General features: G+C 30.0%; 3 protein-coding genes across 3 annotated transcripts; 1 reads left to right on the forward strand and 2 right to left on the reverse strand.

Annotated features, from left to right (window-relative positions):
• Positions 1-1,731: 1,731 nt before the first annotated feature.
• On the reverse strand, positions 1,732-5,475 carry Chro.40105 (hypothetical protein). Its single annotated transcript, XM_661360.1, has 1 exon — positions 1,732-5,475. One exon carries the CDS (start codon positions 5,473-5,475, stop codon positions 1,732-1,734), a length of 3,744 nt encoding a protein of 1,247 aa, XP_666452.1.
• A 1,026-nt stretch (positions 5,476-6,501) lies between these two features.
• Chro.40106 (hypothetical protein) lies at positions 6,502-9,576 on the forward strand. Its single annotated transcript, XM_661361.1, has 1 exon — positions 6,502-9,576. One exon carries the CDS (start codon positions 6,502-6,504, stop codon positions 9,574-9,576), a length of 3,075 nt encoding a protein of 1,024 aa, XP_666453.1.
• A 101-nt stretch (positions 9,577-9,677) lies between these two features.
• Positions 9,678-11,153, reverse strand: Chro.40107 (ADA2-like protein). Its single annotated transcript, XM_661362.1, has 1 exon — positions 9,678-11,153. The coding sequence occupies one exon, from the start codon at positions 11,151-11,153 to the stop codon at positions 9,678-9,680; it is 1,476 nt and encodes a 491-aa protein (XP_666454.1).
• Between the last annotated feature and the right edge of the window lie 53 nt (positions 11,154-11,206).

The raw sequence follows: 11,206 nt of genomic DNA on the forward strand, positions 1-11,206 counted from the left end.
AACAATAGGTAATTTCTTTGATTTATTCAAAGCGGATTCTGAAATGTCTAATAAATCTTGCTTAAGCAGTGAAAATAATGTTTGATTACACAACCTCAACAATTTTTTTGGATTATATGTAAATTCACTCAATTCAATTGGGAAACTCTGACTCAATATAGTAAGTCTCCTATTACCTATGGATTGATCCCGGCTTTCCTGTTGTAATAAAGATCTCCAAAAATTCCAAGCCCCTTTTGATACGTGAACAGAATCTGGAGGTAAATTATAAAGCGAAACTTTTGATAACTTTTCATAATCAATTCCAGTCCTTACTATTTCATCTCCTCCTTTAACTCTATGAACTTTTAATGGAACATCCTCCAATGTAGTTTCTAAGAATTCTAACTGAGACTCTAAGTCCTTTCCAAGCTTCGGGAAGCTCACCTTGTTCTTTTCAATACGTTTTAATCGAATTCTCTCCTCCATCAAAGGATGATGCTGAGGCTTGCCATAATCTGGATCTTCCTGTAATAATTTCAAATCCTCTTTATCTCCAAGTCGTTCAATCTCCTCTTTTTCTCTCTCATTAATTTGTTTCTCTTTTGACTCCAAAATAGCCTCTCTTGCTTTCTCTGAAACCTTTCTAAAGTAGTCCTTAACTACATTAAGTCTACCTTTTATTGGATAGCAATACTCTGCAGCTGAAATACAAAATGTCTTTCTTGAATAATTTTTCTCAAGCTCATCTTCATAACCTGGCATTATCACCCTTTTTGCTTCTAAAACTTTTAGTATTCCAATACAACCCAAATAAAACTTTCTTGGGTCTAGAATATCAACATTTTGCAACTGTTCCTTCATTATTGATGGAAAAACTATAGGCATTGAATCATATCTTCCAATTCTATGTACTCTATTCCACGAAAACTTATCTCTAATAACTTGTGTAGATATACAATTCCAGAAATCACTCAATTCTGTAATATCTTCATTCCTAGATTCCAATGCTTGCCTTATCTGTTCATTATTATCATCTGTACAAAATACTCCATCAAATACTAATGCTCCACCCAAAAATATGAAATTAAGTAACTTTAGAAAATTCTTTCTCATTTTCTCTTGTTACTCAAAAATCCTGCTGTGTACAATTTCTCATGCAAATAATTTCCTCTCAACTGCATGTGCATGCAGCCACGTAAGCAATTATCTGCCTTTCTTAATTGATTTCTCTATATTAAATTTATTTCTTTTTTTTTATTAATAGCTTCGAATCTTAAAAAAATCCTCACCTTCCAAAAACATTAATTGAATACCTATCCCTTATTCAATTAATTTCTTTGTCTTTAGATTTTTTACTTTCCAAATTTTTGTTTTACTATTGTTTTTTTTTAAATTAATTTCTCCTTCGTACTCTTCCTAATAGTTAATCTCCAAATTGTCCATGCAAAAATGTCTGCCCGCCAAAAGGCGCCTCATGTGGGGAATGTTTGGTGCATAAGACCTGGGTAAATCTTGAATTAAGAGAGCCTGAATAATTAGAGGAAGTAATATTTCAATCAAAAAAAAAAGGAGTAAAAGAAATTTATAATCTATGATCAGCTTAAGATATTACTAAAAATGATTGTAACAAGAAAGAATTTTGCAGAATTAATTGAATCAATAAAAACTAAAATTACTATATTATATATTAGGATTATGTGTAGGATTTATCAGGCAGGCTAAGCCAATGATAGAAAGAGGGAAAACTTGTTAGCTGAGATTTATAGTATCAAAGATAAAGTTTTGTAGATGACTAGAAATACAAACCTTTATCTTAACATCATTCAGCGAATTATGATTAGCCTTGGACTTTGCTGAAAACTTCTGGTAGAGAGGGTCAAAATTAAAGATATTCTTTGATATTGCAATATCACAATCAACTGCATTAACACTTCCTTCGGATCCAAAACTGATTGCATTACCATTATTTAAGCATTCAGTTTCAGTAATCACTTGATCATTATAAAAATGTTTAGATTTTTGACTATTTAATTTATCTCCAATACCATAATAAATATTACTATTATCTCTATAAGTAGAATTATTGCTATTATGGTTATTATTAACTTTTAATTCAAGGTATCTAGACGTAACATATAAATTAACATGGAGAATTTCTATTGAATCACAACATACATATTTATCTAGCCAAGTAGAGAATTCATCAATCCAAGAATCAATTGAGTTGTAAAGTTGCTGAAAACAGTAGCTATCAGAATCTTGTATAATATCCTGACTCTTTTCTTCTGATACTTTTGTAAAAGAGATAGATTCGATCCCATCTTTGGAGTTATTATTTCTTATGAAAAGTCCCAATTCGGTCTTGTCTATATTTAAATCTAGAAACAAGTCCAAGTTTCGGACTTTAAAAAACTTAAAAGGAAGATACTTACAAGAAAATACTATTGAATCCACTCTAAGCTTTTTAACATTCTTATATGACGATGATTCAGATTGATTATCAATTTCTCCTCCAATAATAATATTTTGAATTGAATGCGACTGAATAATTAACAATGGCAAAATTAAATTAGCTGTCATTATCACAAACTCTGCTCCTCTTGAAAGTTCTCCAATGTTGCTAATGCCATAGTTGCCTTGTGAATCTTTATGGTCATATAAAAAACGAGAATTATCTCGGAGATTCCTGGAATTAAATGATGGAACTACCATTATATTATGTGGATCTATAATACATTTGACAAGTATAGGAGTTCTTAATACAAATTCATCCACAAAATTTGAAATAGCAAGCCATGGACAAATTTTCACGTGGTTGTACTTTCTAAATATATCCAAATGGACATGACTACAAGTAGAATAGTCTCCAGAATATGCTAAATGTTTTCTTCCTCTAGTTATTCCATATCTATTACGTCTTTTAATATGACTACATGGATTCTGAGATAAGTGTAAATTTATAACTTGAATTGTTTGAAGACCTGTATTTGGGAGTTCATCATCATTACAAATTAGTGAAAATGAAAATGTTGAAGCAGCCGGTACTGGGAAACGTGTCAATAATAAAGAAAATATTGAAATTGGAATAATTGATTGAATAATATAAAGCTCTTCAAGAGAAATTGGAATGATATTATTGAGTTCAGTAAAGCAAAATTCGGAGATTTTTGGGAATTCTGACTTGTTTGGCTTTAAGCCAATAATTTCTAGGCTTTTTAGTCCTAACAAAACATGAGTAGAAATTCCAGAAACTTGGTTATTTGGAAGTAGTTTTCTAGCGATTGGAATTTGGTCATCCATATACCCAGTAAGAAGTGGTTTTAGAAGAGGAATAATTTCAAGTGAAGTAGATTTATTATTAAAGTTGTTTTCACAATTAAACTTAACGGTAATGTGTCGGACGCTATGGTTAAACCACCAATTAATTGGTCGAGGTTTTCCTGTGTTATTATCAAAGTTTCCCAAGCTAATTAACTTTCTTGAGTCTTCATCAACTAGAAATCTAGCATCAGTATCTGAAGCAGTTTCATCATCTTCAAAATCATTGAGATCCATAGATATTCTTTGACTACTAAATTCTCTTTCTGACATTGTTTCAAAAAATTCATTTTGCATTCTCCCAATTTTATTCCAGCTATTCAAAACACGGAGGTAGCCCCCGGCTCCCTCATTATTAGATCCAATTCCTCCAGTTCCAGCTCCAATCCCAGATCCTGTTACTTTTACTTTTTCGATTCCCCTACCCCCATCAAATATTGAAACTGGCTTGTTTTCAGAAATATCAAAAGGAATTGCATCTTCATTCAAAATAATAAAGGCAGATTTGACAGAAAATGCTTTAAGATTGTCAGTTTCGGAAGAATTGAAATTCGAACTTTCAGATAAATTTTGACTAGAATTGTCCAGTAAAGGGCTGCTACTATAGGATTTGTTTCCTGCAACTTCCTTTGATACTTCTAAATCGCGCTTCTTTTTTGATTGACCTTCTTTTGAAGAGTTAGAATTCACTCTCCTAGGAGTACCTATATAACCTCCCAAAGTGTGTTTGGATTGATCTGGAGACATTAATCCACAATTGAACCGTACATATTTGTTTTTTGCTTCCTTCTCTGAATTCTTTGTAGTTTTCTTATTGCTAAACTTGGATGACAAAATCCTGGGAACGATGATACCGACGCTCTTCCTATATTTATGAGGAGTAAAGAAGAATAAACTTTTAGATCCAGACTGAGATTTTGAACCAGACTTTTCACCCTCTTCTTTATTTGTCTCGCCAAATTTACTCATAGAACTATTAGAAATAGTATTAGATGATGATGATGACGATACATCAGTATTTAGTTTAACATTTTTTGTTGGGATATTGCTTCCAAGAACACTATGAAAGTATATTCTAGGAATCTTGACCTCATCATCCAAACCAGTATCTGGGGAAAAAGATGAAAGTTGACCATCTTTTTTTTCTTCTTTAGTGCAATCTTCAAAGCATACAGACATGTCAGAACGATTTCTTCTACTATCTCTTATTTCACTATCATTGATAACAACATTTGTTGTACTTGCAACGTCACTTTGCACTACTCTGTTGCAAGCATTAACCCTACACTTATTTGTTACATTAAGCCCAGATTTTGTCGGAGATTTAATCATATATCCTCCAGTTGGAGATAATGTTGTTTCTATATGAGAATCTGTATTAATTGTTGAATCTGACAATAAATTCCCTTTACAGTTCTCAATTTGTAATCTTGGTACAATTAATTGTTTTCTATCAAGATTACCGCCATTTGGGGGTTTGGCGGCAAAGGTGCGATTGATTTGTAAAGTGGTGTTGCATCTATGATAATAATCATTATCAGAGCTAAGGAAATTGAATATATTTCGAATGACTCCAGATGTATTGAAGGATAGCAAATTAAGTAGAGGGTCAATCACTACTAAGTCCTTGTTTACTTTATTGCTATTTATCGACAAGTTGTTTTTGTCGCATCTCAGGATACGTCTTTCAGTGCCTGTTAAAAGGTTCGTTTGAATAAAGCTTATAAAATCGATTTGATAGGGGTAGATAACAATTGTTTCTATTTTACTCCTATATTTGGATTCTATGTAGACATTATTTCTTTCTGAAAAGGGCATCCAACCTCTTTCACTTTTATACATCCAGTGTACAGAACAATCGAGCTTTTTTTTAGGACTATTAAGTTCCCCATCATAGTTTCTATCACAAAACTCTGATTTTCCTACAAGAACTGTTCCTGGGGTTAATTTCTTATTAGAGTTTATAAAGCTTTCATCAATAAAGTTTGTTAGTTTATTAGATATACTCGAATCAAATACTGGACTCACATTAGTGCATGAGTCATTGTTAGTTGAATCAACTTTAGGATCTTTACAATAATTTATGGGCATATCATGCATTTTGTACTGTATATAACTATCATCTTTCTTGCTAAGTTCTCTATAATTATCAAATACATGTTCATCGATTTTCATTATTCATTCAATAGAGCACATGGATCAAAAATTACTATATTAAAGCTTTTAAAATTAATTATATCCATAATCAATGCTAAACTAGTTAATTTGTTTCTTCTCTGTCAGAAATTATTGTTTGCTTAGCTGTTAATTTTTTATACAAGTATTTATATACATATGCATATATTTACATGCAAAAATATTTACTAAATTTACCATATATAATTTTTAATTTAATCCCTAAAATTATTGAATTAAAAATTCTTATAAACTTGGATCTCTTATTTCTCAATTTTAAAGCTTTCACTTATTTTTCAATTCAATCCTCTTAATTCACTAATTGTATTTAATTCGGATCTTTAACTACTTATTCTGAAAATATATTATTGCAATATATTAGCTTAATAATTAGCACTATTTAATATATTATTAATGCAAATATTATTATTTTAATGTCCTATCATTCAACTCTCTATAATTCTTCCTTATCCAATTTAATACATGCTGCTTTTGTACTATCTCATTAATTCAATTTTATTTCTTTTTCTGCCAATTTTGAAATTTATCTCTTATTAATTCCCTATCTTCCCGCCCCCCCTCTATTTCTTTCATATCTCCATGCTAATTTCACTTTAAATCTGAATTTAAAATGGCCATGGCGCGCGCGCCACTTCTGTGGCGCCGAGTATGTTTTTGTGTGTATTATATGCATACACAAAATAATTGTAAGAGAAGAAAAAAAAAGATTAAAAAGAATAAGTCCCGAAAACTCCTTCTGGGGTTAAAGTACATAATTCTATGTATCTGTATGCGAATGAGTTATATTAAGGGCATTTCAAATTGAAAAGAAGAAAGTTTTAAAGAATATTATATAAAAGTAAGGAATGACATTTTGATAGTAGCTGGCAAGTTAGTGGAATAAATAATAAAACACTTGAAAAAGAAAGACTAAGGTAAAGTTATACATTTGAGTACATTCTTTTAAAACTTTGTTTTGTCCACACGCAAATTACTGTTACTATTACAAAAAATTAATTCTTAATTATGGCATTAACTATGACAAAAGTATTTATAATTTCGATCTTACAATGGTATTTCTTTTTTTTACTAGTAATACTTATGGCGGGTAGAATATATGGTGAAAGTTCACGAGAATCATCAGAGTCTTCAAATTTTTTCCTTGAAGGAGGCTCAAGAACAGAATTTACTAATGAAATTACATTCGATGATGAACATGTATTGAGCTTGGATTTTAGTCAAACAGGAGGAAGTTATGAAGAAAACTACTCAATTGAATCGCCATTGAAAGGGGATGAATCTACTTTAAGTTCTTTATATTATAATCCTTTTCTTTATGAGTTTGAATTGAACACAAAAATTGTATGTCATGAACAATTTTGTAAAAAAGGATTACATAGTAAAAGATCATCCAAATTATTTAAATCCTATACCAAATCAGTTTTAAAGCATTATATTCTTGAATCTAAAGTTAGATCATGGTTCTTTAGATTATGGAGTGAATCTACTGTATTAACTTCTCCTGTATTATATATTGAAAAAAAACAGGAATTTAAAGATATATACAAAATTGCTAGAAACTATTACCATAAGCTTAAAGATTCTGCTGTTATAATTATACTCAAAGTATTAACAAAAAAGGTTTCCAAAGAACTTGCCTTAGAGGAAATGGAAGAAGAGGAAGTATCTAAATCAATCTCTAATACATCAGAAAATGAAGAACATTCTTATTCTTCTGAAAATGGAGAAGAAACTAGAGCTTATGGTAAAAATAGCTCTGCAGGAGTTTCGTATTCCATTAGTCAGGCTGTGAAGAATCTTTGTGTTAAACTTAGAGGCTTAAGTAAACATAGAACAAGTGATAATGGTCAATCATACTTGTTTGTTATTGAAGCTCATGAAATTACTGATCGAATCATCTTTTCAAAGTTAATGACTAGCTTGATACAGACTTCATGTTGGAATAGAGCAAATGTGAATAAGTCTAGAGTTATTATTCCAATCATTGTTGGTAATTTTAAGTATAATCCTGAAAACCAAAGTATTCTTAGTGATGTTTATTATACAGAAATGGGATCTGGAAATAGAAAATCTAAGTCAAATATTAAACAAACTTCAAAATCAAAATCTAGATCTGTATCTTCGGTAAATCTAGAAGATGATGATTTAATTGAGAATTTTGACCAGTCAAACTTGAATTTATCTGTTGATTTGAAACCAGAATATAATGAACTATTTATTAAATGGCTTAAAAGATGTAATGAATCCAAAGTTATCCATCAAAAGTACCAACTTACTAGTCCTGGTCTCTTTGAGAAACTTCTAAATCAGTATCTTGTATATGCAATTAATAATAACTCTATAACACGTGAGCTTTCTAAGCATAATCAAGGATCTCGTCATTTTATGAGTCAATATCCAAAAAATTGTCATCATTCTTGGAATGATTTGTTAAAGTTTATTGAAACTGAATATAATTCTACTGATGTCAAATTCAAAATTATTCTTATTAGTACAATACTTGAATCTCTACATGTTGCAAACTTTACCCTATTTAAAGAAGCTGATATTCAATCAAGTGCTGAATCTGATCAAAAAGAAGAGGAAATTCCATCAAAGGAACAAAAAGGTAAAGAAAATGATATAGAAAAAGAAACTGAAGGAATTAATTCTACTGGAAATGATTCCAATCATTTAAACCAAGGTCAGATTAAGTCCAAAATTGAAAATCATCCAGAAGTTAGTGATCTATATAGTATTCTCTCTTCAAAAGAACAAAAACCTATTACATTATTACAAGCAAGAATAATGGATGATTTAATCAATAGGCTTCAAGAACTTCCTGATCAAAGAAAATCAAGGCTTGAGTTCAAAAACTATATTTCAAGCTTAAAACTTGACAATCAATCTCTTAACCAAGTACTTGAGCTTTTTGAAGCTATTGATCATGTACAAAATTCTTTTCATTTACTTAGAGTTATGTTCATTACTAATATTGATTTGGGTCTTACATTAAATCCTTTAGAAATTATTATTTCTGTATGTAGAAATGCTAAAATGGTTCCAGTCGATTCTCAAAGTATTGGAGAAAGGTCAAATCAAAGCTTAAGAAGGAAAAAGAGTAAAAAAGGAAGAAAAGATCAAAAAAACAATAATATTGAAGATAGTCCTATAGAACAAAGTATTCATGAAGTAGAAGAAGAATATTCTGAGGAAGAAAAGAGTCAAAGTACTGAAGATGAATTACAATCTGATCATAATAGTGAAAATAACCAAGATATATTGGAAGAATGTGATCCTTTCAAATATTTAAGTAAAGATTTATTATCTGAAGATTATGATGGTGATGTTATGGAATCTATTCAAAAGTCATCCATAAAATTTGCTTCATTAATACTTGGATTATCACAATACGATACAAAGATCTTGAATATACATATATCTAATTTGGTCATTAAGACTGAGAGACTTATGTTAAGTAATATACTAGAAAACCAAAAGATCTCTACAATGGTTTTAATCTTGAGTGAAAAGATTCGAACTTTTCCATTTAATACATTATCATCTTTTTCATATTTGAAAGAAATTTCTGAGACAAGAACTATAGCTTTATTAAAACCATTTGTTCCTCTATTTCCTTCATATACTTTAATTGGCCTATTCGGTGATTCTATAGAATTTAAAAATCCAAAGCAATTTGGTAAAATATTAATCATGGAAATATGTATTCTTTATTATGATCCAAAATCATTTTTGGACCAAGAGTTTGTTGATTTATGTATTAGTACTTGGGAGTCTAATAGTAAAGATGAAGAATATAATAAAAGTATTTCTAAAGCTAATTCAAAATGTAAGAAACTTTCTAAAGAAGTAAAAGGTTTAGAAATTGGTAATAAAGTGGGAAATAGTTCACCTACAGTATTTCTATTCTGTGATCTCCTTGATAAACTTGTAAATGGTCCAAGTTCAAGAAACGAGCAAAGCTTTAATGAGATTAAGGAATTGTATGTTTCAAAAGAGTTTAACAATAAATGTGAGAATATTAAATCATATAGTATTCAACAATCAGGGAATTTATATAATATGTTAGTTAAGCTATAAAAGTAGATGATTTTAATTAATTAGTAATAATTTAATTATAATATACATTATTAAAAGATTGATAAATATATACTTGAAATAGTTCCTTTGTAAGATTGATATTATTTGTCAACAAAAGATAGACAAAAATCGTAAAGTTGTCCAGCTCTTTGTGCATCTAATCTAATAACTCTAGAGAATTCATCCTTAGAAAGATGAGGTATTCCCTTTGTTGAGATATCTTGTATGCCAGAAAGGTTATTGCTTGAATGATTAGTTGATCCTTTTCTAGTTTTACTATTAAGGCTTAAATGGTATTTGGCTTCTTGAATAAGAATTCTCTTAGAGAGTATATAGAAAATTGGCGGGAGTTGTATTTGATCACAAAAGAGTTTTTCCTGATCAGTAAGTAAGGAAGCACCAGGATAACTTTCAATAGGTACAGCAGATGAAGAATTAGAATTGGATGTAGTAGAGATATTATTCGTGGATTGTTGATTAGGAAGTGGAAGAGAAGATGAATTAGAAGAGTTAGTATTAAGAGGAAGATTAGGATTGGAAATAGAGATTTGGCTTTTTTGTTGTTTCTTAATAGCTCTAGCTTGGCCTTCATATACAAAAGGAGTGGAAATTCCTGATTTAGGAACAGTTTTAATATTTCCAAGTCCAAGTCCAGCAGGAGCAATAAGATTTCCTGATTGAGTTTGGTTAATGATTTTACATTTAATATCTTCGCGTCTCTTCTTTTCTTCTTCATACCTTTTAACTTCTTCCAAAGTTCGAATTCCTAAACTGCACCATTCTTGTACTTTTTGGAGATGATTTCTGATTCTTTTTTCTTCAATAAGTAAAGAAACAAGCTTTTCTTGTTCTTCTTCAGTTTGGAATCTAGAAATAGGTTTTAAGAATGAGTGCAAATCTCTTTCATCCTTGGTTCTCTTTTTCTCCTTTTGTTGTTGTAATTTAATATCTAAAAGATTACGTTCAATAACAAACCTTTTTCTATATGTTCTTTCGTCAAGCTTGGAATTATAGATCTCAAGTATTTGAAGTTTAAGTTCTTTTTCTTGAGGAGTATCAGAATCTCTAAACTCCATATCAGCTAATAAAAGTTCAGCATCATTATCATATTCAACATCGAAATCTCCTCTTAAAGGCATATATCCAATAACACTAGTACTAGGTTTGGATTGATTTCCATTACTTGTACTAGTAGTTTTATTACCAGTATTACCGCCAGAAGCTCTTCCATAAGGTTGTTTTTTGACTTGAGGATTTTCTAATTCTTGTTTGAGTTTAGAATCATTTTCTGTATTAATAGAGTTAGATGATGAATCTTTATGAGATGATTGATCAGTAATTTTCGATTCGGAGTCATCTTTTTCTTGTCCAGATTTGTTTAAAAGATTGAGATCTTGTTTAATAGCTTCTAATTCTGGAGAATTAGCAATATCTTGGGTTTTTTGTATAAGATTAAGATAATTTCTAGTATCTGGTAAAGGTTTAGTTTTACTATTCAAATAGAAATTATTATAATGTTTTTCACATTCGTCAGCTGTATGACTTCCAAATCCTGGTTTTTGAGTCTTTTGGTACATAGTTAGAGCTCCAGCTGGACCTTCAGTAATATTTTGGAAATTTCAGACCAGTT

The sequence above is a fragment of the Cryptosporidium hominis genome, assembly GCF_000006425.1.
Source record: "Cryptosporidium hominis TU502 chromosome 4 CHRO014046, whole genome shotgun sequence".
Classification (NCBI taxonomy): domain Eukaryota; phylum Apicomplexa; class Conoidasida; order Eucoccidiorida; family Cryptosporidiidae; genus Cryptosporidium; species Cryptosporidium hominis.